The 26269-nt window shown below is 41.6% G+C and overlaps 3 protein-coding genes across 3 annotated transcripts; 1 reads left to right on the top strand and 2 right to left on the bottom strand.

Moving 5' to 3' along the window:
* Positions 1 to 4444: 4444 nt before the first annotated feature.
* kiaa1328 (KIAA1328 ortholog) lies at positions 4445 to 18884 on the bottom strand. Its single transcript, XM_068720538.1, has 12 exons — positions 18805 to 18884; positions 18297 to 18332; positions 17917 to 18185; positions 17603 to 17703; positions 17261 to 17376; positions 12299 to 12423; positions 10848 to 11197; positions 9946 to 10164; positions 9751 to 9846; positions 9530 to 9615; positions 9166 to 9268; positions 4445 to 4785 (listed from the first exon to the last, which is right to left on the bottom strand). Exons 1-12 carry the CDS (start codon positions 18863 to 18865, stop codon positions 4581 to 4583), a joined length of 1767 nt encoding a protein of 588 aa, XP_068576639.1. The 5' UTR covers positions 18866 to 18884; the 3' UTR covers positions 4445 to 4580.
* Positions 18885 to 19132: 248 nt separating this feature from the next.
* Positions 19133 to 21892, top strand: tpgs2 (tubulin polyglutamylase complex subunit 2). The gene is made up of 7 exons (XM_068720079.1): positions 19133 to 19269; positions 19369 to 19448; positions 19538 to 19625; positions 19794 to 19937; positions 20111 to 20224; positions 20370 to 20533; positions 21137 to 21892. Exons 1-7 carry the CDS (start codon positions 19194 to 19196, stop codon positions 21353 to 21355), a joined length of 885 nt encoding a protein of 294 aa, XP_068576180.1. The 5' UTR covers positions 19133 to 19193; the 3' UTR covers positions 21356 to 21892.
* Positions 21893 to 22274: 382 nt separating this feature from the next.
* aqp7 (aquaporin 7) lies at positions 22275 to 25674 on the bottom strand. The gene is made up of 6 exons (XM_068720078.1): positions 25227 to 25674; positions 24307 to 24433; positions 24078 to 24215; positions 23796 to 23914; positions 23449 to 23666; positions 22275 to 23325 (listed from the first exon to the last, which is right to left on the bottom strand). The coding sequence occupies exons 1-6, from the start codon at positions 25362 to 25364 to the stop codon at positions 23145 to 23147; spliced, it is 921 nt and encodes a 306-aa protein (XP_068576179.1). The 5' UTR covers positions 25365 to 25674; the 3' UTR covers positions 22275 to 23144.
* Between the last annotated feature and the right edge of the window lie 595 nt (positions 25675 to 26269).

The following is a 26269-nucleotide window of genomic DNA, read 5'->3' as shown; positions in this document are numbered from 1 at the left end:
AAAGTTGTACATTTCAAATATAAACAACACATGTATATATACATATATATTGCTGATATGCTTTTTGAATACAGGCAAAACTATTTCAGATGACCAAATGGGGTCTCTCACTTCGCTAGTTTACAATTACTCAAAATGTTTATTTTTTTCTCTTCTCATTTTGTCTTGGGAGGGATGGCGAGTGCATGGGAGGGGCTGCTCCGTATCACAGCCTTATCTTTTTTAACTTGACATCCTAACCTCATAGATAGAATAACATCAGAAACGTTTGAAATATATGAACTTGTTTATATTTGCAGTACATATATGTATAACAAGCATTCAAGCAAATGTATTCATATATACAGTATATATGGATAAATAGATATTAATCACAAACAAATATATGTATTTATATGCACATATTTTATATATGTGTGTCTGTATATAGAACGGCCACTGACTATGTTGAGCTGTAATTTTTTGTAGATTTTAGCTGGAGTTTGAAACATCGCTCTGCTTGGGAAGAATTGCAAATCTGGCAGCTCCTGCAGGCATTCCTATCTCTGATTACCTATATGCTGACACACAATATATTGCTAAAAGATACATGTGTGAGAATACACATATGGTGTAAATATTATCTGAAAATGCAAAAAGCCACATCTCAGTAGCAGGCTTTAAGAGAATCAGGCTTAATGATTTTAGAGGAAAAGGACAATTATCTTCAACTCTATTCCAAACATATCTTTTGAGCTTACACACACACACACACACACACACACACACACACACACACACACACACACACACAAACTTCTCTTTGAAACTTGAACCAAAATGAATACGTCTCACAACCCTTGCTCTCTTTTGCATTCAGTAAAGTGCATGTAGCGTATGGGCTGTCACCATGTCAAGGTGTGCCTTGTCACCTGCAGAATCTGCCATCAAGCACTGTGCTCTCAGAAAACAAAGAAGAAAAAAAAACTAAACACACACCACTGCAAGCAGCCAACGCGCTATTATGATGTCAAAACTACAGCCAGTTCCATATCATTTGTCAGCCGCGTAGAGAGCTTCAGTGTATTTCCAATACAACAAACCATCAGACTACTGCTGGTCCATCAATGTCTTTGAAAAAATGCATTTACAACTAATGCAGACCCATGCGATTACACTTGAGATAAAAGCGGGCATTAGGTAACCTGTTAGCACAGGTACTAACTATCAGAGCTGTGTGCAGGGCACCTGTGAATATGTTCCACTGGTTGGTAAAGTTCAGGGTTTCAACTGACATGACTTGGCTTGATATGAGAAGTGACTTTAACATTAGGTTTTGATGGTTATGAAGGGGATGTAATATTGATGAATATGTCATAATTAGAGAGCTGGCTTCCCATTGAAGAGAATAAGGGATGTACTTTCCCATTCGGCAGTTAATCTGTGGATCTCTGCTGGTAATACTTAACATGAAGCATATCCTTTGGAAGATGTTATATTGCCTTATGTTACGTTACTGTTAAAAACACAATAAAACTGTGGAATGAAGCAATAAGAGTGGAAAGCCATTTACGCATTACAACTGCTGTATCACTGAGGCTGGTTTCATATTGCTTTAACATACAGTTTCCCAGTCTACAAAAATGGTATTAACACCGACTATATACCTGCAAAAGGTCAACAGACTTGGATTTATTGGATCCTGCATTCAACACATATTCAGCTGGTGGAGATTACTCAATGAATATTTATATATATGAATATTTATAAGGCTATATGACACTTTGGAAGACAATGCTTCCTGTTGGGTGCTGTTACTAGTTTTTCCTATAAACTGCTCATTATTTCCCTAGTGTCTGTGTCTAACCTTTTTAGCGCATTGAATAATTTAACATTTACCTTCCAAATCCAGTGAGGCTATAAGACGCCGCTACACATCCCAGGACGTCGTTGTTGCTCTGTATGTGCCACATAACAACGCCCTGACTGTGGCACACAGTGCAAACCAGATGACCATCATGATCGTTTTTGCTCTGACAGTATCCGCGGTTGGTTTGTACAAAACGTCTTGTACATCCACCTGAGCTGCCTTTGAGATAACAATAACATCTGCAGCTAAATGTCATGAGTCTGGTGTCCCTGATCGCCACACTGTGTGCCCTTTGACTGCCCCTCGCTGCTCTGAGAAAATTGAAAAAAGGGTCGACACGGTCTGTGCTTTTCTAATGGTTTGTTTGAGCAATCACTCATGTCTTTCACCCAGCCCATGTTTTCATGTCGAGTCAAATGAGGGAGGGGAAGCAGAACGACCACGGGAACTAGAATGCCAAGCATCTCTTCTTCATTTGCTCCAACTTTAAGCTGCAAGTTTACATGAGAAAAGTAAAACAAAGTATCGTGGTTCAAAAACAACAAGAAACAGAGCAGAAGTTTGAATATAAATATATATATATAAATATATACATAAACCGATGAATATACTGTAAATTGTTTCCTTTTTTTGCTCTGTTTTCCTCTGTACATAGGTTTGCATATTTTATAGGACTTTTACTTCTATCTACAAGGACTGGATAAAGTACTTTAAATACTTAAAAAAAAAATATATGAATGAAAACATGATAATGCTCATTAAAACCAGGTACAAAAAAAAATAGTCGCTAGGATACGGTACAAACTGTAGGACCTGACCAAGGCATTTATCCAGAATACAGTCAGGGAGAGCATTGACCTCAGCTAGAGTTTAGACACACATTGACCTATTTTATAGAAAAAAAAAATACTTTGATGGGTTTTATTCATTTATCTATTTGTTTAGATATTTATTTATAAGTCATGTCCGAGATAATATGCATGCTTTCATGGCATTATTTTTCTATGAGTTGGTACGTGACCAAATAGTTTTTATATGACATGAATGGGCCACTGTTGTGGTCCACAGATGATCATTGTTCCTGTCTGCAGGACCACGCCTTCAACACTTCTTTGATGACGGAGAAAAAACGCTCCTATTGACCAAGTGATGTCAAAGACAGATTTTTCATCATTTATTTATGTATTTATTTATTTATTTTTATGTATTTATTTATTCGTGCTGTTTGATTCAAGATTCGAGCTCTCTTATTGCAACTGATCTGTGTGCTTGTTAGTGCTACTTTGTATCACTGCATCACATATTAAGTATTGGCAAACTGAAATGAACAACTTCAAAGACTGATTTTACGATTTCTTGCTGCTGATAAACTATTCAAAACAATGCAGTACAATACTAAAGCCTTATGTATATTTGTAATTATGAATTCATATTGTTCTGTTCCAAAAATGTAGCTTTACTAAAAGATTGTCAACAAAAAAAGATGCCAATTGGAGGATTCCTATCATTTTGAGTCTCATTTGATTCCATCTTGAAACCTTTAAACCAAGTGAAAAAGCGGACAATTCCTACTTAAACACTCCCTCGTAAACCAACTGTTCAATCAGACATGTAACACACTAGAAGATATGCCTTGAGGTCACTAGAAAGTGCTGCTAATGTGTAAGGAGTTAATGTCTGACGGATTACTAATCACTGATTGACTGCCTGCATAAAACATCAGTTTTGATTCTTAAAACTCTCTTCCCCTTTTCCTTTTAATCCCATCTTGCTTTGTATTGTTTGACAGAGCTCTGATCTTGTTCAACTGATGTGTTCTACCTAGAGCAACATTCAATGAAAACTGCACTATCTTATCAAAGGAAATTGAGTTACTATCATTCTTTTCAATGCCGTTATCAGTGGTTTTATTTCTAAAGCTAAGTAGTGTTGCTAGAATCACATTTTCCTTCATATGGTTTTCAAAGTATTCTGGAAATCTATTTCCCAATTTCAGCACATACGGAGGGTGGGAAAATGAATGTTGCATATTAAGCTTTGCCGGGTTCCTGATGAGCTAAGCTTCTGATTGGGCAGTGCGCTTTAGGCTCCCGCCCCTGTCTCTCCAGACATTCTCTGGTCCCTTGAACTCTTTTTTTGTAATTTTAAATGAATGATGCGTCTCAGCTTAGCCCAATAATAAAGCACAGTCTAGAATAAAGTGTCTTGTGTCGTGTCATAATTACTGATAACTTATCAATATGAGAAACCAATGTCACTGTTATTCCCTACAAAAAGGAGGTGATGATTCGGTCCATTCCTCAGTTTATCTCAAAAACAGATGATTCTAGATCTGTGACATCTAGAAGGAAAATCTGGCGTTGGAATTCAACATGCCATTATACACCGCTGGGTATCCAGATTTAGGATAATTCATTTTAGTCATATTAATCACTTACAGATTCTCAATGTACAATTGTGTACAGGGCGCATTATTGCTGGCAATGTCCTCAGGAACAACCTGCGTAGCTTAATGGTAAACAGTTTTCCTGACAAAATAACACCAATTACAAACTAGAAGCAAAACCAATTCTGAAAAAATATTAGTTTATTTGTATTAAAACCACAGTATAACAAGAGTACAATCTACAACGTCATAATTATTCTGTATTAGAACGTGAACTGAAAATTAAATGTATTAAAAAAAAAATCAAGACCAAATATGAAGCGGCTGGACCCATTTTCTTCTGTGTCAGCAAATGAAGAAAATATCCTCCAGTATTTGGCTTTCTTCCAGGTCCTGCTGGGTACTCTGAGGATGAGACCCAGCAGGGGGAAGCAGGGTTCTGCCCCCTGGTTTGGGGGCAGTGAGCCTACATTGTGACGTTTTGGGTCTTCGAGATGACGGCTTGCTTAGCTCAAAGGCATCCAATAACTCAACCAGAGAAAAGTCCAACCTAAAAGAAAAAAAAGTAGAATTTTAGGAGTTCTTTGTTATTTAATTCAATTCCATTTGGTTTTTTTCCTGCTTGTTTCAGAAGGTTGGATTGGTTCAGGCCTACATTCAGAACACAGAACCTAGCGGTGCCCCGTCGACAGGCAGTGTTGTAAATGAGTATCCTTGTGCTGTTTCATTGTGACACAAAGACCGCCAGTTCCAGAACGTGCTCTCAATGTTAAACAAAGAGGGTGAAAGCCAAGGGACCGACACCAGACGAGCACAAGGCCAGAGTCTACTTTGAGCACTTCGCTTCTACAAAAATATTTGTCATTCACCTTTCACTTGTTAACACAGACTATATGAAAGCAAATCTCTCCTTGACATGTTAACAACAGCTTTCTTGCTGAAGTGTCCGCTGAACCCTAACAAGCAACGTTAACAAGTCAAAACCACTGGGGCGTCCCAGCAGAAAAACACACTTTCTTGCAGGTGCAAGAGAGAAAAAAAAAAAAAAGAGGAAAAAAGGGGAGAGAACCCGAGGCTTTCTCCCCTGGAATAGAAATGAGGGAATGTGCAGAGAAATAAATAAACCAAAACGGGTAAGATTAAGCTAATAGAGATTCAATCCCTCAGTCTGGCTGGCTTGATAAATTATTCAGTGTATACACAGTCGAACAACGCCATTCCAGATACAAAACATGAATTCTTTAAAGCACGCTCCACTGATGTTGCTAACATAATTCTCTGCTCGTTTAAAGCTGCATCGATTTGCATCGCACAGCTCCGTACACAGCTCTCCCAGGTAAGGGCGAGCTTTGACGTGCACTTGTTGATATGCATGTGGGTGGTCAGCAGACAGACACACCGGTGGAACTTCCAATCAGGAACGCATTTGTCTTCCTCCACACGTAACTGTAGACCTTAACGTGTTGTGTTTTCACATTAACTTGATGCTGCACACATCAGTAGTTGCAAAGCTTTAAAAAGGCAAATTTTGCTTTAGCAACATGAGCTAATGTATGCACATGTTAAGAGCGTGAGGGAGAGAACGTGAATGAGGGGTAAGTCGGCTGAGGAATGGTAACTGATGAAAAAAAAAAAAAAAACAGTGAAGCTCAAGTAAGTAAATCAGTCTTCCTCATTTGGTCTCCTGCCTGTCAACAGCAAAGGAGAAAGCAAAAGAGAGCATGAGCTAGGGACAGAAAGTGTGTGTGTGTGTGTGTGTGTGTGTGTGTGTGTGTGTGTGTGTGTGTGTGTGTGTGTAAGAGAGAGAGAGACTGGAAGCGAGTGCAGCTTTGTGGATAGAGAGAACGGCAGGAAGGGAATGTGGGGGAGGGACATTGGCTGGGTTCCTTCTCTCGAAATGTGAGAATTTGCATTTTTATTTGTTGATTTATTTAACGGACAGGGCTCTCAAACAGCCATCCATCAACAAACGACATGTCGGTAATGAATAATGCATCACTTACCGGCGGTCACAATCTATAACAAGGGGGAGTGTGGGGGGTAGTGGTACAGTTTGGGCAGAAATGGGGGGGGCAGTGGATTGGGTGAGGGGAGGAGGTGGCATAGAGATTGCACGAGGGCTAGAGAGAATGCCAATAGGTTTTCAGAGGGGTGTACAGCGCAACAAAGAACTTCATTTCTTGGCTCCAGTTTGTGTGAGGTGAAGTTGTGAATTACTGCTAGATATTAATATCCCCCAAAGGAGTCCTGGGAAATATATTTTTACTGCTACATGCATACAGAACAAATTTTAATTGTAAAAAAAAAATAAAAATAAAAAGACAGCTTTGGCCCGGGATGTTGGGTCATTTTAACAGCATCTAGAGACGCTGCACTACGATATTTAAGTACTGTTTAATACTTCAATTTTTGGTGACCGTCAGCAGATAGTAGCCTAAGGGAGTTTAAAATATCTGCAGATGATCCTGACAATATTTATTCATACTACAGGCTCTTTGATGTCAAACGGAATACTTTGTGATATAAGCTTGTAGATTAAAAAAGGTCTTCTCAGAACTACTCTCAAGCAAACAGTGGTTAAGCTCTGCCTACTTTCTTTTCTTTGTCCTTTGAACACACACAGAACTGTACCTTTCTTAGTGTAATAAAAACCTTTGGGCTTCATTCTCTCAGCGCACTAATACTGTTTGTCTCTTTTCTCGCTCTGCTAGGCCAGATAAAAACGTCCACAAAAACTCCTTCTGCCCACGCTCCCCACCACCTTCTTTCCACTCGTAACTTTCACCGCTCGTTCGGCTCCTCTCTTTCATTAAAGAAAGCCGTCTCACCCCGGCGCCCCTTTTCATTTGCAGTCCAAACAGTAAGATAAAAAACCTATAATGGCCACTGCGTATTTCCCGCATGTCAATTTCCCAACCAATCAATAGCAGGCGGGCAATGGCAGGAAGGATGGAGATGAGATGGGCGGGGTGCGCTGGAACTGTCTCATTACTAACTAGCACAGGATTCATGAAAGGATTAAGAAGGTCACTTAATGTCAACCCCAGCTTCGCTTTGCAATTTGCACATCAAGATTGAATTGGTTAAGATTAGATGGTCACAAGGGGCATGTTGTTGCCAAGTGAAACGGGGGGGGGGGGGGTTCAGGTAACACGCCAAACCTTACAGTGGGATAGACCTTTCTTTACCAATTGAATCTACCACAGCAGTGTTTTTGTATTGTTTATTACAATCTAAGAGCAGTTTCTTTACATTTTGCAATGCTGATGAGAATAAAAGCAAGCAAAACAACTCCTTTTTTTAAACAATGTATTTTGTTTATCTTTTCAAACTCTAAATTATGCAGAGATTTGTAGACGGCCTAAGAAAAAGATCTATATCTTATCCATATCAGTGAATTACCAAAGGATTACAACTTTCTTAAGAGATGCACATGAAATAAACAAGAAAACCACAAAAGGCATCTGAGAGGCAGACTTCCTCATTACTGGTTGTAAAAGAAAACAGTGTGTGTGTGTGTGTGTGTGTGTGTGTGTGTGTGTGTGTAGCAAAGAGTCCAACAATTTTAATAGGCTTTGGAGGTGTAAATGGATGGTAATAAGATCTGATGCCCTGGGTCTCCTGTTGGAATTAATGGGCATCTGCTGGAACTCACAGTTGGACTTGGACCACGCACTGCTTTGTTTAAGAGTTACTCATCGGAGGATGAAAACTTTGCGCTGTTCTGAAGAGAGGCCGTCTCGTAGTTACAGTATCTCCTATTAAGCTTTTACGAACGGAAATCTGACATTATGCAAGAACAAATTGGCTCAACTTTTGGAATAACAATTTTTTTAAATAACGCTCCGCAGCACCACTGTTATAAATTGCTTCTCAGCAATTGATATTTTAGCACGCACGCGCGCGCACGCACGCACGCACGCACACACACACACACACACACACACACACACACACACACGTTAATTACCATTCTGTTTAAAGGGTGTAAGAAAAAAGGTAATCGTAATTTGTTTAAAGGAAAGTCTAATGCTTGCTCAGTGATTCATCCTCGTCCTCAAAACTCCTCTCCCTTCTTACGTCTTTCTCCCCGTTTCCATTTCTATCCATCTCGACCTGATTTAACCATTCCTCACTTTATCCAATGCCCTCACACCTCACTCACCCTCAAACACACTTTTTAACATCTCTCCCTCACTCTTGCTTTCTCTGTCTCATTACTGTGGCAGAGAGAGAAGGAAGGGCAGTGTGTGCATCCAGAAGTCTGTTCAATTACACCTGCTGCAGGGTCCCTGCTAGGCCGACTAATGGAACGCAGCATGTCTCCTGACAGGCTGGCCACAGCGCTAGCTAGCCCAGTAAAAAGCTCCATTTAGCCTCTCACAGCTCGAAAAAAGTTAGCTAGACTAAGAAATACATCATTTAGCCTCCAACACTGCAGCAACTACAAGCCCAGGAAAAGCTTCTGGATTCAAATGTTAGAACCGTGCTATATTTATACATTTTGTTGTTGTTAACATGTCTTTGCAACTAAAGGAAAAAACATCAATTGCCTTAAGAGGTCAGATAGGATGAATAAAATACTGCAGCCCACAAATAATCTTAACCTAATGTCCCTCACATGGTAAGAGTAGCCCGCCCACAGGAAAGTTCACTCAGACTTCTCTGCCTGGATCCTTCAAGAGCTGAACTGTGCCATTTTTCCATCATTGTTCAATGAGCAATATTAATCTTTTGGCTGACATTGAATCTAATCACCCGGGCTGTTCTTCACAGAACTAATTCTACTAGGTAAGCTAGTACCTCCATGTTTGCTTTAGTCCCGCTGCTTATCCAGCATAGTCAATAATGCTTCACTTACCTAAAAACTATTACAATACAAGTAAATCTTTATTAAATGCTTAATTGATGTCCAGTAAAGACGTGTTACCTGGCCTCAGGGGTCTTTTGGATCACAGACACTGCGGTGGGCTTCCTCGGGCTGGACTTAGCAGGAGATGTGGCCGTGTCCTTTCTGGACCGCTCTAAGGCCTCTGTTGAGAGATGCGAGATAAGATATATCAGAAACAAGAACAGCAAGGCTGAGAGCAATGCAGGCAAGACATTTTTTTAAACCATGATGATATACAGTTCCTCTATCTAAGTTTTGCATGCAAATGAATGTACTAAAATAAATACTGTTTAAACAAAATCAAACTCTTGACAGGCCAGAGTATGATGTTTTGAGCCAGGATGTTCCTCTGTGTTTCGTCCAGTCAGCAATTAATTCTCTCTAATTGAAAATACAAGCTTACCATCGCCATTCTCCAGAGGAGCAGGTACAGTTTGTTTTCCACGCAAACTCTGTCCTGCAGGAGGTACCTCTGCATCCTCACACACACTGTGGACAAGACAAAATATATTAAGCGCACGTGTGTGCGTGTGCGTGTGTGTGTGTGTTTGTGCGCGTGTGTGTGTGTGTGTGTGTGTGTGTGTGTGTGTGTGTGACTTGAGTATGCTGGTTTGCTTGGTTTACCTGGGGGGTAAATCTTGGTGGGACGCATTCGCCGGCTGTGGGTCTCCATTTCCAGTGTTAGAGCTGCCGAGATCAGATTGAGCTGCTTGTTGAAACCTAACAATAATGCAGGATATCGTATCAGCTTGTGACTCCAAATATTAGTTAGCAATGTTACCAGACACGGTTCGCTTCTCTTTGGCTTCTGTATACTACCTGCTGTAATCGAGACGCGACTGACGTAGCTCCTGATTCTGCCTGTTGAGCCTCTCCTCCTGTTCAGCCAGCCGTGCGTGCAGCCTCTCCCTCTCCGTCTCCAACTGCATCTTCTGCAGCAGCAGCTGGTGCCTTTTCTCCTCCCAGTCCTCGTGACCCAGCAGAGGCCTGGTCAGGGCTTCATTGGCCTCTGAGCCATTGGCACTCCCACTGTGGAGCCTGTGTGTAAATGCACATTTCATTAACTTCATATCCTTACATTCCTAATGTTTGCGTCTTCATAAAAATGCTAAATTCGATTAAAAACAACAGGAAACTAATGTAATCATGTGGTTTAATAGGGAAACGGTTCATGACTGTATAGAGCAGCGGTCTTCAACAGGGGGTCCGCGGAGGTACTGCAGGGGGTCCGCAAAGGTTTTGGTTGATTAGACTTTTTTTTTTTTTTTTCCCAAACATGAATCTGTCCATTATTTAAATAGTTCAGTATTGTATGCAAGATAACGGGTATGTTTATGCATGGCAGTGGCACTAATCGGTCGTCACTCATTTTCGTTTCCACATTTATGTTTAAAAACGTCAATTTGAATAGCTTGTATGCATGATTATCATACAAGGTATGTTTCTAAATGGCAGTGGCATGGCCACCCTACTCACTGGACCTTGCACATGTTTAAAATAAAAACAGGAAGATATGAACCTGTGTATTATTTGAATAGCTTAGTATTGAATGCACAATAACAAGGTATGTCTATACATGGCACTAGGCCCAGTTTAATATAAAACACAATTTTATACAATATACTGTATATAGTAGGGGGTCCCTGCTCAATCTCTCTATCAGTTTGGGGGTCCTTGGCCTGAAAAACGTTGAAGACCCCTGGTATAGAGTACTACTGTACCTTTCGCACTCATGCTGGTTAACGGTGTCATGGTGGCCATTCTCTAGACATGAGCCACCGCCTTGACCGCTGCCTAGGCAGGGCTTACATCTGTGGTGGGACTCCCTGCACGCCCTTTTCTGAATCCTATGCTGTTTGATCGGCCCATCAGTTGGACTGAACTCAGTATCACAGGAAAGAGAGGCATGATTGCTAAGGGTTTGTATTGCTCCTCTTCCTCCACCACCACCACTCCTGTGCACTTGAGGCTGTTCTCGAGTAGCAGCCAGGCTGAGGTACGAGCCATCAAAGAGTGAGCCATTAGCTCTGCTAGTAGATCTTCTGCTGGGGGCTTCCTCGCTGCCGAGCACCTGGACAGAGAACAAAGAGGACAATGAATGCATTTTGGCCAATTTACGAAGCCTCTGAAAAATTCATAGAGTATTTCAGCCAAAAATGGTAAGATTGCTCCATAAAACCTTAATGTAGAGCTGGGCTACAAACCAAAACTTACCAATACTGAATAAGGACTCACTAACCAACCTAATTAACTTGTGTTTACGTGCAGTAAAATCTTTCCCCGTGTGCTTGCGAGAGCTGTTCCACAGGAGCTCACATATCACTTTCACTTTATGCGGGTTAACCACACCTGAAGCATTTGTTTTTTTGTCTTTACTTTCTTTCATTATACGCTCATATGTAGTGATTGTGTACTGGGCTCTGAGTACTGCCAAAACACAGGTTGACGTACCCAGCAGCACAGTGCCTGAACACATCCTGTGCAGACACTAGGATTCAAGCTGCTACTGCTCTATTCTGCCAACGGTCTGCTTTCACTTTGTAGCTTTATGGACATGGTAGTAGGTTTGCGTTGGCTTTATAGCTGCATAAATGCAAATCATCCTTTAATACCTGGAAACTGGAGAGTGGCCACAAGATGAAGAGAACAATTTCTAACTGAGCACAACTGGCAGGTAAGCCAAGGTCAGGAACATTAGAAGATAAACATAAGGAGGAAAGTCCATCTTGTAGTTGACTGGGGAAGAGACTGTGACTAATTTGCCGAGGGTCAGAGAGCAGGAAAACACACATTATTCAGAGCCACCGTGGGACAATGAGGTTGGCCAAGTCATCTATTCTTACAGTGGCTGAAGCCAGAGAGGCGTCTTCGCTCCTGAAGTGTCACCTTGAGAGAGTTTTCACTATGTTGTAGTCATATTGAACCAGTGGCTGTAGTGGACTTCTTTGTTATGCATAATTATGGCATGGGACAATGTGCTGTATGTGTCACTGCATGTTTTTGTGCCAGAGTCTCCTGACGGATGGCGGACAAGGGGTGTTCTCTGAATATGGTGCACACAGGAGCAGGCCCATCATGTTACATGTTACATGTTACATGTTACATGCACTCGCTACAACACATATTTACAACCTGCCACACACACACACACACACTCTATCCAATACCTTACCCTGCTGTGGGCTGGTGCCTGGCTGAGCTGGGAAATGGACTGGTTAAGTTTGGCCTGTTGCTGAGAAAGGTATTGTTGGTATAGCCCAAGCAGCTCCTGGCACTCTCTGTACTGCTGCTGCAGGCCTGGAGGACCAAAGGTTAAGTAACTAATAAACAGCAAGTAAAGTGAACAGAACAGAAGAGAACCTTTAGCCGAAAACATTAAAACCCTACCTGGATTTAAGCTGATAAAAATAATTAATAATAATGTAAAGTATCAGAACTAAGTTATGCCTCATTACTTCTTAATGTGAAGTCACTGTGTGGCTCTACTGAGAAGGCAACTATGTGCACAAATGCCATTTTGGAACGGATAAAGTTCTCTAATGCAACTTAAATAGAAAAAAAAAAAGATAGATGCTGGATTTAAATTGACGATTGGAATTAAACCCTTGTTTCTGCAATTAATTACACATTGGACCAGAAAAGTACAGAGAACAGCAAAGTTGAAAACGGAAAGGGAGAAGAGGCCAGTGAAATCAAAGTTGTTGTTGTGGCACAGAGCTTTCACCATCTGGGTTGGGCCAAGCTGTGTTGAGCCGAGCCGGGCAATGCCATGCCAGGCTATCTGCCAGACAGAGAGCTGGCAGACACAAGAAAACTAATCTGGAGCGGAACCACTGCTGCGCCTCAGGAGCCCACTAATGACAGTGGCAGCACCACAGTACACCAGCACACACAAAGATAATGAGCAGGAGAACGGAGAGACTACACACAAGCACACATGCACATGTTCAATAATCAACGTCGCTCTGACTTCAACTTCCTAGTACACACACACACACACACACACACACACACACACACACACACACACACACACACACACACACACACACACACACACACACACACACACACACACACACACACAGCGAGAGATGAGAGCAGAAACTCCCCACCTGCACTGTAAAAAGCGAACATACAAACACTACAGTAAAGGAAGTAGTACACATACACGCACTCCTGCCCAAGCAGACCTTAAAGTGTGCTCCTCCAGGCCATATCTTTTTTACGATGGTGGCCCTGCACCTGCAGCTGATGAGTTTCTCAGCATTTGTTTGAAAAAAAAGAGCCCCCATTTTAAGAGAAAATCAAAGTTCAAAGTAGAGTCTTATTGAAGGAATAGTTGGCGGAACACTCCATAAGAAAACGCTTTGGTTGTAAGAAGACTTCAATCAGGCTGTGGAAATGAAACAGGGGGAGAGAGAAGAGAGCGGGGGACGGCTTGGAATTGAGTACCAGACACCAGACAAATGCAATGCAGCAGCTTCCATAAATATTAGGAAACACTTTGATTGAACCCTCCATCTAACTACGGCTCCTCTACCGCGGCACTGATAATGTCCATGGAAGTAGTTCCATATGGAACGCCTGAGGACATCACAAGGACATCACATCAAGTAAACCTGTGCTGGTAGGTCTATTTATGCAGCATGAATAAGGGTCTTGAAGGGGAGATACTGAATATGCGTATACAGCTCCACCTCACCTCAGTCCAAGATATAGTTGTGTATCGGAGTTGAAAAATGCATGCAGCTCATATTTCACCAGATTCGCATAAAACACAGTTTCCACGTGATTTCTCATGCCTAAAACAAATGTTTGCCAATAGACACACACATATATATAGTACTATACACTGGAATACAAATTGATGTGGTGGGGACCAACACAAAACAAGATACAGAGTCTGTCTGTGCTGTAGCACCAACAGGACTGCATCATGATAGCGTCCCAATGCCATGAATAAAAGGTAATGTGTGTTAATGTGTTGACATGTCACTGGACAGCAAGCACGAGGTAATCTGAACCGAGTGGAGCAACACTGATAAGAGTCCACCTCTCTGCCCGTCGCCACACTAAACATGCTTCCTCCACAGCCTTGGACGTCAGCCAATGGGGGGCCAAGCACTCGGCAAGCCCCTAGTTTACATCGGAGCCGCAAAGTGCCAACAATGACTTACTCCTCCCCCCTGCTCCAAAAATACCCAGAATCAAGGGCTTGGGCTGAAGAGGCTTCAGACGGGGCCTGTCAAAATGATTCACTTCCCTGTCAGGCCGAGGCTCAAATGAAATAATGAAATCCACTTCAAGGTGGAACAAATTTGCACAGGAGGGGGGGGATATTTTAAAGCCTGCTTTAGCACACTGTGCCAAACAGATTGAGCCTGAACAGGAATGTGAGAGAAACGGGGGCGGAGACTGATGCGTATGAATGTGTGTGCAATGATGGGGAATTAATAGCAGAAGACAGTTTACATAACTGCTTCAATACTACTGAATCTGGAGAAGAGGCACAAGCGCAAGTCACACAATAAACCAATAAATAATGTCAGCTAAAAAAATATATATATATATATATTCTGAGAGTAAACATACAGAAACAGTGTCATCACAACTATTCTTAGCCATCTTCAGTGCCGTGATCACAACTAAAATGTAAAACCAGTTTTGTAGGCAGAGACTGAGTTGCATCTTGCTGAATCATTACATCTGACATCTTTACAAATGATCTTGTGTCTATGAAATACGTCAACCACACATCTACCACACAAGAGCAGACAAATCACGAAGCCAGAAATCCATATAATACATTGTAAAGGTGGGCCAACAACAACTCAATTAAATTTTGATTATTTGCTGCATTATTAATTTCATGTTCAGTCCCAATTGGTTCAATTTGACTTTACTATATTCAATTAAGCATTTAAGCTGAGTCGGTATTTCTTGGCTGTGTCAACAGTAGTCAGAAGGTAGAGCTTCGATTAAAGAAAAAATGTAGTTTACTTTGGTTTTAAAACACCTTTAACAAATAGCGTAGCATGTGCTACCTTACGCAGCACATGGCTTCAATCTCATCAATCTTTCCTAGAATAAAGGTATAAAACACCCAGACAAGTTTGTGACAATGGCCCCAGAGCTGACATCAAGGAACATTAGGCGTGTCATCGGCCTAAAAACAAAGCGCTTAAAAATGAGAACGAAAAAGCACATTTGATAAAACCAGATTTCCACATTGTAAATGTCAGTTCAAAATGGATTTATCTCTTGCAAACCTCTTATCGCAACAAGTAGCATTTTTCAATGACATATTCTAACAGGGCTGTTTTTCCCTCCATATCTCCATGGCCTCAGGATTCCCTCCCATTGTTTTAACTCAATACAGTGCATTAGTTATAGCACCTGCTGTGCCTTGTTCTGGATCCACGAGGTAGTAACACCACCTTGACTTCTGCCCATGCCAACATGCCTTGAAGTACAAAAAGCATCCTTACTATCTGAAACACAGATTCAGTCCTGTGTGCCAGTCAGTTCCAAATGCCAGCTGAACACCCTTAATATCAAGGGTACTTTCTCCCTCTCATCCAGGGTGGCTTGGGGCTAAGGTATAGCCCTACATTCTTTATACCCCTGACAACCCTGAATCTTGGTTAGATAAGATAAGCTGAGGCGTAATGGAATTAGACTTGACAAGACTCTCATTCAGTGTGTTTGCCTTTGGTGTCTCCTTAACCTTTCAGAGAAGTGCCGGAACCTTCTGCCAGAAAAGAGTCTTCATGACTCCTGCATGCACTTTAAAAGACTACGTTATCCCCCCTGAGGCGCTTGGATCTGAACACTTTTTTCCCCTCTCAAATACCTTTTTAATGGAGTTTAGAAGTTTGGTGTAAATGCCAAGTCTCCGAGCCAAAGTGCCTTTAATTGAGTTGTGCTTTCCTAATTTTCCCCGCCGCCGCTGCCAATCGTGCAATTTACCAGCAGGGTCAATTACTCTTCATATTTTGCAGTGTTTTTAACCTAAATCGACTGCTGGCCATGCTCTGGTTTGACCTGAGCGGAATTGTTATGAAGACTGTAGGCGAGTTGTGCAAAAACAGCATACGATCGCGACTAACTCAAGCATTAACCTTATGCTAGCCAATCAAGGATCAACTGGTGACCCATCTGATCCCATTTTGTCAGGAGGAACTGAGAGATATTCCACAGTTAGCATTCAGGGAAGGTTACAAAAACACATGGTGGTGAAAGCAGTAAATATCAAAATGCATCTTTGGATGATAAGATGATTGAGATGGTTCGGGCAATGGCTTCAACCTTGAAATTGATTCTGTACACAACAGCGGATCAGCTACAAGCACTTGCAGAATACATCTGCAGCAGGCGTCAAATCATTCAAATGAATCTGCACTATTTCTCTGCCTTTTGTAACAAATTGAACGGTCTTGGCCAAAAACTGTGCATGGCCTTACCTAAGACAACACTGCCCCCTGCAGACAATCTCATGGAATAGCCTTCAATATGTCATTCAGGAACTTCAAGCATATCTACAGGATACAGTATGCAACTGTGTGTCATCGGAAACTGGCAACAAGTTTTCATTCAAACCAAAAGACTACAGCGGATGTTTTTACTGATTGTTCACCCTTTTTAGGTTGAAGTTTGGATAATCAGTGAAATCACTTGGGGTGTGTTCAAAGATGCACCTTTTTGCACCACTTTTAGCATTCTGGTTAAAAGTTTTCAAGCGCATTTTATTAAAACATCTTGGTAACATTTACCAGTTTGAATGATTGTACCCTGGAGTTCTTGAAGAACATCTAGTTTCCTTAAAATCAGTGCACCACATTTTGCAGTAGCCGTAGTACAGACACTACGCACACACGCCATACAGCAATCACCACACTAAGAAGCATATTTTACACCATTAAACATAGCCAGGTTGTCTGAAGATTTCTCACAAAACACTAGTTAGAAGTACCAGAAAGTGTATTGCTTTACTGTTCTGATATCACCCAGTACTACTATAGGCATCAGCACATTAAATGCAGTACTGTTTTATTTAAAGACAATGTGGCAAAAAAAACAAATGATTCTCACTAGTGTGTTTTTATTTGCTCAGTTATTTTTGAAAGGATACTCTCCCTCTCCCGCACAATGATCACGTTCTGTTGCTCCAGCTTCTGGATCTTGCACTCAAAATGTTCCTGTTCGTCTTTCAGACGCTGCACTGACTCTTCCTTCTCCTCGCTCACTCTGGAGAACAGGATAGACCAGTGTTACAGCATTCGTGGTCTACATTATACATTCAAAGAGTGACATGGGACAGAAAGCTACAGGCATCTAGAATTAAACATTTCAATCAGGCGTAACTTTATATTCTCCCATTAATACATTCATATGAATTTTATCTCTATATATCTATAGATATATATAGCCTATATATCTAGACAAGAGTTCAGTGGCATATACTGCTGGCTACCTGGCTAGTTCTTCAATAAGGTTTGCAATCCGGCGCTTATCTTCAGGACAGAGGTCTTTCAAACACACCTGGCTCTTTGCTCTGCTGGCCTCAGATATTACCTGTGCAAAGAAAGATCAGCAAGTATGAGAAGATATTGACAGAAACTAATAATTTAATTATTATATAAATAAATAATTCTGTCAGCTTCAATACATCCTTTCTTGTTTTCTATAAGTATTCAGATTATCCATATGCTCTTTCATATTCAAGCATTTCATTTTATATACATGAAGGAAAGAGGAAAAAACATCCTACATAAAACATCGGTTTACCTGTGTTGAGGAGAGAAAAGTACCCAAGGCTGGAGAAAGAGCATGCTCTGAAACTGCAGTCGCACTGTGATGGGCCGACACTGTTTCCTTGGTGTGGATCCCAGACTGCTCACTTTGTAGGTGGCTCTGTTTCTTGCCACATTTCTTCAGCGTGGTCTCCTTATCGCAGTCATAGCTACGCCTGGCTCGCATCCTGGTACCTCTTTTGCTGCTGGTGCTGCCTGATCCCAAACTGAAAGGGGTCTGAGTCTTCCCCTCTCCTTCCACTCCTGAGACAGTTTGTGGAAAGACAGCACAAGAGGATGACATGTGTACATGAGCTACATACGATTCTCTCTCACTGTGTTTGGACATTATTCAATGTGTAGTGTGAGACTCACCAGGAACAAACACCAAAGGCTGTTCATCATCTGACACTTTGTGAACAAAGCAAAGAGAACACAGGTACCTCAGTTGACAGTCAGTCGAATGTAACTGTTGTTATATGTGCTTCATAACACTAACTGTCGAATCAATAATCCCATATGTAGCTGCTTTCTTACAATCACCGAGTAACAAACAAAACAAGAGCTCGCTAGCTAACGTTGACATAACTGACGTAAAAGTCGTGCTTGTGTTGAGCTCAGAATAATATAGCTCATATAAAATAGGCAAGATATAAGTTAACGTTATATTAACTAGCGTTACACGTAGGCTAGTGGGTTAGCTAGCTATTAGTTAACTTAACTTAACTTAACGCTAGCTGTCTCACTTCTTCATAAATAAAAACTTTCCAGCATTAACGCAGAAGTAACCTCTATGAGACTCGTTCGAACACGTTTTAAACTTTATTCAAGATATGTACGAATGGACAACAAAGGTTACGAAGTTTAGTAAAAGTAAGCCTACCGCCATTCATCCAAAATATCCCCGAATTTCCACTTTTTTTAGCCGCTGCCGCCGCCGCCATGTTGAAACAACCGCCTCCACTCCCAAGGAGCCAAGCGTTGCTAAGCAATGATAGTCCCGCCTGTCTCTTGCAACGGAACAGCCAATTGGCTACTTTGTAGGAAGCCGAGTTTCTATTGGCTTACGTTAGTCCCGCCTGTCTCTTGGAACGGAACAGCCAATTGGCTAGTTTGTAGAAAGCTGGGTTTCTATTGGCTTAAACATGTGTCAAATTAGCGTCATAGGTCGTTTCCTGTGTACTTTGCCAGCTGACTTCTTTTGAGATAGGTGAAGGATACAAGGCATCCAGCTACAAGCCTTTGCGCAAATTTGTGAATGCAATTTTCCAAATGGAAGAGCCAAAAGAAAGCTTAACATTCAAAGGTGTTGCTGAGAGGCTGACGCTTGGCATTACTCGAATACTCGGTGTGTATCACGTTTTTTTGCTCCGAAACTAGCTAATAAACCGATTCATGTGTTACTGGGCAGTTAATACATGTTATGAATGTGTCCCTGTTGTGCCAGAGAACATGCCTGGTGTGGTCGATGTGCGTTTTGCAGAGAGGGAGCCTGCAGAGAAGAGGAGTCTGCTGTCATGGGAGCAGGTGAAATGTGGACACCTTTTTAAAGACATCGCAATTTGTTCTGCTTATACATTGTTATCAAATGAACCTGCTTAATTTCTTCCTTTTAGAAAAACACTTGTATTTTGCCAGAGGACCTGCGAGACTTCTATCTGACAACAGATGGATTAACACTCACCTGGAGCGTTAAACTAGACAGTAGGTGACCTGATTAGTTTTATGTTCTGTCTGTAATAATATCACTCTCACATAAATCTTAATTTATTTTAATTTAAAGGCTACTATTAAGATTACATGATACAGGAACATTTAAATGCAATTCTTTCAATTCTAAAGGTTTTAAAGATTTGTGTGTGTGTCTTTCAGATGAGTGTGTTCCCCTAGGAAGCATGATGATTAACAGTGTGGCTCGGCTGTGCCCACTCCTCCAACCAGTATCATTATTCTCTCTACCCAATGCACCCTCACTGGCTGACCTGGACTGGGAGGAGGAGGAGGATACGGAAAGTGGTAAACCTCACCAGTCGGTTCCTCATCTGGGCTCAACTCAACAATTACAGCATGTCAAGTTTGATCAAGTCCATTTGTGTGCTCAATTGTGCAGAAAGCAGGCTAATGAATGAAAATGTTGATTTTGGAAAGTCAATATTTATTCAAGACTCATCCGTGCTGTCATCTGTCAGGGACGGCGAATGCTCCCGCTGCACCACATTTTGATTCCCGGAGCCGCATCTTCGAGCTGGATTCCTGCGGTGGGAATGGCAAAGTGTGTCTAGCCTACAAAAACTGCACACCAGGTGTTCTGTTTGTATTCACAAATTGCAACTTTTAGGATTTCTCTGAACAACAATGTTATGTAAAAAAAGACATATTTATGTATCAATGTAATCTATGTTAAAATGAGTATTTCATCATTAAGTTGTTGGTCTTTGTATTTTTCAGGTGTGGTAGCCCAGCAGAGTGAAATTTGGTTCCTTGACCGCTCGCTGTGTTGGCATTTACTGACGGCAACGTTCACCTCCTACTACCGACTGATGATCACTCACCTGGGTCTGCCTGAGTGGCAGTATGCCTTCACCCCATACGGCCCGAGCCCCCAGGCCAAGGTGTTTTAACCACTTTTTCTAAGACCATGTGTTGAGGTTCCAGTGACATCAGCAAAACTTTCAATTACTGCAGAACTTATCTACATTGTCTTTGTGTTTCCCTTTATTTAAGTCTTTCAGAATCAACCAAACCATGTTTAGTTAAAATGTATGACTTTGTACTAATATGAACAACAAGTCACTGCAGGTGTATGAAATAGATTTTATTCATTCTGTTCCCTCACAGTATAATACAATGTTGGCTGATTTAACACTTAAAAAAAGATGAGTTTTAAGACACTTACACAGAGCATAAAAGTGTTTAACCTTTTAGTCCTTACCTACCTACAGTCTCACGGCAATTTCACAAATTGCCGACTGTGTTGTACCTACTTACCCATTCCTGTCTTTTTTATATATTCTAAACAGTGTATTCCTAATGTTTCTGGGAATGCAGATGACATTTTGCAAAGGAAGCAGTGGGGTTTCTGCAGTTTCCTTGTAGTGACCTTACTGTAACACGTACTTCCTAAAGGAGATTGTCGGGGTTATTTGGTGTTAACTTTGACTCTACATGACTATACACAGCATTGTAAATTATACTTCCTCCTGTTCACTCTACAGCAGTGGGCCTCGTTGTACCAGCCACTGACTTTCAGCAGTGAGCTCAACTTCTCTGATCCTGCTGGAGATTCCCATCTCAACAAGCTGGATCCTACGAAGGCCTTCAAAGGCAAAGCCAAGACACCGGTCCCCAAGAAGAAGCAGTCGACACAGTGCAGCTTAGGGAGCACCGCAAAGAGCCAAGGGAGCACAGGAAGACACAGTGGGGGGAGGCGTTGAGAATGATTTCATCCAAGGAAAACATTTCGATCAACTTTACTGTCCATACAACCAAACATCGGTCAGAGGAGCAGCCTGCAATTCCGCCAATTGGCTGGATTTGGTGTGTTAGCAGTATGCTCCATGAGAGCATGTAGTCGGAAACCAAGTTTGGAATACTGCATGTATAAATAGATAAACAACCAGCGCTTTCCAACACAGGGCTTTATGTTTCACTGCTAATTGTGGGTGTGATGGAGAAATTAGGCTTTCTGAAACACTAAAGCTTTCCAGCCAATTGCATCACTAAATGCCTCATTTCACACAGTGGTCGCTAGTGACACCTCATGGTACAAATAAGTAAAAGCAGCCTGTTCATTAAGTATGATAATGTGCTGCTGACACATGTCAAATAATCTTCATATGTAGTAACAGACTACAGAACAAATGAAGCAACGGTGCCAATGAGGACTCACTTACACTCAATAAGGACACAGTTTACTGTAGTTATTATCAGTAGACTTAGTTTGCTGTTTGGATTTTTATTGTATCATACAACAATAATATATATATATATATATATATATATATATATATATATAATTTTTAAGGTAACGGTAAGAATGAAAATAATACTGTGTTGGTTTCAGTTGTGGCAGTAAAAGTGCTTGTAGGACTGAAAACTTGATGAGATCGCAGATCACGTTTAAAATGTTCGAGCCGCGATACTCAGCGTCAGTGGAAATGGCTGTATGTATTCGACAGATGCCTCAGAGCTTCAGTATCAAACTTTACATGACTTAAGAGTTCATGCAAATCTGAACCATGAAATGTTACATAATGAAAAAAATCTTACATGGCTCAGGTAAAAAAAAAAGTTACTCACTGGCTGATGCATCACTGCAGCTGATGCTGTGTCCCTCTGTTAACTTCACAAATATAAAAATGCATCTTGATTTTATTTGTATAATAACATCTGCTCCAATGACTCCATATCAATGAACTTATGTGAGGAGGTTATATTCCAGCGTTTCAGTTGTACAACGTGCTAGCTTTATCCATTCCGGGCTCTTGATGCCAAAAGTATACCGCTGAGCAGACTTAATAGACATTACTACAGTAGGTTTAACTTGTTGGTTCAAGTACCTTGGGGCTCCAGCAAAGTTAATCAAGACACATTTACACTTTTTAGCTTTAGGCCCCTGTGCACTGGATTGTTTTAAAGATGAATGTGTATTATCTTTGGTTGTGCTGCTGCCCTTTCAAGCTGTAAGGAGCCAACTCCTACTGTCCCTTTTTTTATTTCCCTGACGATACATTTTTATGTTTGTGCAATGTATGGGGGCGGTTTACTTTTCTTAACATCCAATGTAGTTTCCAAGCTGTAAGTGGTCTCCTGTTGATTGTTATTTATGATCTCTTCCAAGGTTATTACAGCTGCTATTACCTCACTAATATATGCTAGAAAGTGTGTTTTTTCTTCTTGAATGCATAAAAATGGCCCTTAATTTTCTTAATGCTATTACTATAACTAGCATGGATTGGATCAACAAACCTTAGATGTCAGCATCACGGTTTAAAATATCTAATGTATGTGTTGCAGCTACTGACAAGTACAGAAAGTGCAGTTCGAATTCATGACATAAAACACACACATTCATTAATTAATTCCTTAAGAAATTCAAAACCTTATTTAGCTGTTTGTTTTTGGACTAATTTTTTAACCTTCATAGTCATGGAATGTTTCGACTGCATACAGATGTGCAAATAGCGTTACAGGCTGTATATAGTTGGGGCCCTCAGACACACATTAGCACATGTTTTCCTGTTTCTCCAGAGGGGCTCTCTCCTCAAACTCCTCCACCAGCCCCTCATCCTGTTCAGAGAGACGGGGGTGGTGCATTTCCACCAATGCCCTGTAGAGCCCTGCCCCCAATACTCCTCCAATGGGGGGGGCAACTAGAGGCACCCACCACCACCCATTTCCAGACCTGTACAGATAAAGACAAATAACTGTGAACATGGGTCATTTAATGAGTAACAGAGATGTTCTGCCCTTGTCACTCCTAGTCACTGTGACATAGTACAAATCCTGCCCCCAAACGCCTGTGTACCTGAACACATCACCCCCCCAGCCTGCTATGGCAGTGAAGACCCTGGGTGCGATGTCTCTGGTGGGGTTGATGGCATAGCCGCTGTTGCTGCCCAGAGAAATGCCAATGAGCATCACCAGGAGACCCACTGCGACGGGCTCGCTGCCCGGTGCCGCCGGTTTGTTCTTCTGATCCGACAAAGCCATCAAGCAAAGCAGCAGCATGGCTGTGCCGAACACCTGGCACACACACAAAACAAACATTACCATAGATAGGTGTGCGTAAACAACAAAGAAAATGGTCACGGCAGACTGTGTCAGATGATGGTGATTTGTAGCTGTAATCCTTTAATCCTGTTTCATGTCTACCTGATCAATGAATCCAGACAGCAAGGAGAGGTACGGAGCAGGGTACGTGGCAAAGATACCTGCTGTGGCCTTTAGTCCTGTTACAGTCAGGTTTCCTCCACAATAGTCATATATGGCTTCTGCATATGGAAACAATTTAGACAAGACAGATACTCTTAGATGTGTGACTGCCACCAGAAGTAGAATAGAAATACAGAAATCATATATGGGCAAGGAGAAGTAAATGTATAACATTCAAGAAGAATACAGGTGTTCAGTGCCGAACATGCAGTGTGCCCTCACCATAATAGACAGCATATATCGTCCCTGCGGCCAGGAATGACCCAAACAGTTGCGCAAAAACATACAGAGGCAGCATCTTCCACCCAAGGCGGCCAAACGTGCACATGGTGAATGACACTGCTGCATTCATGTGAGCCCCTGATGGAGAATGAGAAATATGGGTCGGATGATAGGGATTTGTGATGGCTTTTAAGGATTCTATAGAGTTCACAGGAGTCAGCTCTCGTACCTGAGACCTTCCCTCCAACATGAACCCCCATAGCAACACCCAGACCGAAACCCAGATTGATGCTGAGGTACTGACCGAACGCTCCCTCTCCTGTCACTACCTGGGCCACAGACCCCACGCCAAACACCTGGACGCAGAGAGAAGTAATTGTGCACAGGCAAAGTCACAGGCGACATTTTAAAGAGAAGCAAACTACACGAGGAAAACTTCTGGACAGCCTAATTTAGGGGAAAGCATTCCAGCAAACAGGATATGTACAGCAGCAAAAAGAATGATGAACACAAGAGTTGTGCCAATGAAGTCAGAGTGAGGCAGCCAAGGTGTAACTGGATAAATGTTTTTGTTTAGAAATGTTGGTACTGCAAGTTTAAAACAAGCTGAACTGAACCGAATTCTTTCATACAACTTTTAACTCAGTGAAACTTAGAGACTGTAGTCCCGGTGGCGGGGAAAAAAGCTGACACTGAAAAACATTCATTCAGGAAACAGGAAACATGTGGTTCCTCATTTGAAAATAATGCGTATTTAGGTTTAGAGTGAGTTTGGGTATTCCAAGTAAAGCCTACAGGGTTCTAAGTATAGGGTTTATTGTAACAGCTGACAAACAACATGTGACTTTTGCAACCCACTCCATGTGGCCCACTGCCTGCCCATTACTCTGGCAACACTAGATTTCCTGGTTCACCCACTTGAACCGACCAATCCCCACCCACGACCCCCATCATGTGACTGTAATGTGCTTTTTAGCGTGAACGTTATCAGGGTCAAGAACATGGCATTAATAATTAATGGCACATGTTTGTTACAGATAAGCATGCCTCAAAAAAGAGAGAACGTGAAATTGTCACCAGAATGATGGATATGAGAGATTTTTAGACATCTAAAACCACACATTATTATATTTAGCAAGCGTTTCTTACCATCATGACATATGTGCAAAGGGATTCAGCAAGTCCCACTCGAACAAGTTCATTCTTTATCCAAACTCTGGGTCCAGTTACATTGACTCTTTTCCGCTGAGAGACCCCTAGTTCGACCGACTGCACCAAGTCCTTCATTTCTTCTTCTTCTCTTCTTTACTCCCGCTTCTTTTGGAGTTTATTTAATAATTTAGCAAAAATAAAGATCAATTTATGACCCCCGTGAAGAATCTATGTGGTGCCTCCTCCCATGTCAGAGAGTAGTCCAAAAACAAGTCTCTTTCTGGCTACATGCCTCCTCTATCCTCCTCCCCCTCTAACGTCTCTTCTTGTCTACCCTACTCTTTGTGTGTGAGTGTGTGTGTGTGTGTGTGTGTGTGTGTGTGTGTGTGTGTGTGTGTGTGTGTGTGTGTGTGTGTGTGCGTGTGTGTGTGTCTCCCTCTCTCTGTCACACATACCCATTGGGATTTATCCTCTCTTCATAGCCTTAATCCAGCCCCCTGGTCCCGGATACTTTCCACAGTCAGACCCATGCTTCATAGCTTTGCTTTACCCGAGGATACCAATGAGGAAAAATGTTAAAGATTTACTTACTGCACCAAATCAGAAGAAATGTTAGGTGCCCCCTTTAATTGAAAAAATAAATTGGTATGATACAATTCTATCTTGTGTAATGGTCATTTTTTACGTAGTATATATTTCTACTCAGTATATTGTATTCATGCATAAGTAATTTTGCTCAGGACTTTGTTGAACTTCACCGTGTCTCTGTTGTGCAGAAGAAGGATTCTCCCTTGCCTGTTCACATACAGTAGATAACGAATTGTGTTGCATGAGAATGTTCCATGCCAAGGCCTTTCGGCTGCTTGTTTTGGTTGCTGGCCGTTTGTTTTTGAATGTTGTTCCTATCAGTCCGAGACCAAAAGTCTGAGACCGAGATGTCTGTAACGTTGGCCATCGGCCCCCACCTTTGCTCATTCTGTATAAAGAAAGCTTGTTCACTTTTTTCGAGATTCTTCCTCACTGAGACTGTACGCATTCTG

Source organism: Cebidichthys violaceus, unplaced genomic scaffold (assembly GCF_023349555.1).
Source record: "Cebidichthys violaceus isolate CVI_PGR_0920_01 unplaced genomic scaffold, fCebVio1.0.p SCAF_25, whole genome shotgun sequence".
Taxonomy (NCBI): domain Eukaryota; kingdom Metazoa; phylum Chordata; class Actinopteri; order Perciformes; family Stichaeidae; genus Cebidichthys; species Cebidichthys violaceus.
This window is presented reverse-complemented; position numbering and strand designations above follow the sequence as displayed.

Bases quoted from the DNA above. Each gene is read 5' to 3' on its own strand.
- kiaa1328 (XM_068720538.1), bottom strand. From the start codon at position 18,865: ATGGCGGCGGCGGCAGCGGCTAAAAAAAGTGGAAATTCGGGGATATTT. The intron at 17,377-17,602 runs GTAGCCAGCAGT...CCTGTTCTCCAG, and splicing joins CTTATTGAAGAACTAGCCAG to AGTGAGCGAGGAGAAGGAAG. The intron at 9,269-9,529 runs GTAAGCTTGTAT...ATCTCTCAACAG, and splicing joins TCCTCTGGAGAATGGCGATG to AGGCCTTAGAGCGGTCCAGA.
- tpgs2 (XM_068720079.1), top strand. From the start codon at position 19,194: ATGGAAGAGCCAAAAGAAAGCTTAACATTCAAAGGTGTTGCTGAGAGG. The intron at 20,225-20,369 runs GTGTTCTGTTTG...TGTATTTTTCAG, and splicing joins CTACAAAAACTGCACACCAG to GTGTGGTAGCCCAGCAGAGT. The intron at 20,534-21,136 runs GTGTTTTAACCA...TTCACTCTACAG, and splicing joins GCCCGAGCCCCCAGGCCAAG to CAGTGGGCCTCGTTGTACCA.
- aqp7 (XM_068720078.1), bottom strand. From the start codon at position 25,364: ATGAAGGACTTGGTGCAGTCGGTCGAACTAGGGGTCTCTCAGCGGAAA. The intron at 24,216-24,306 runs GTACGAGAGCTG...ATTCTCCATCAG, and splicing joins TGTTGGAGGGAAGGTCTCAG to GGGCTCACATGAATGCAGCA. The intron at 23,326-23,448 runs GTACACAGGCGT...TTATCTGTACAG, and splicing joins TGGGGGGGTGATGTGTTCAG to GTCTGGAAATGGGTGGTGGT.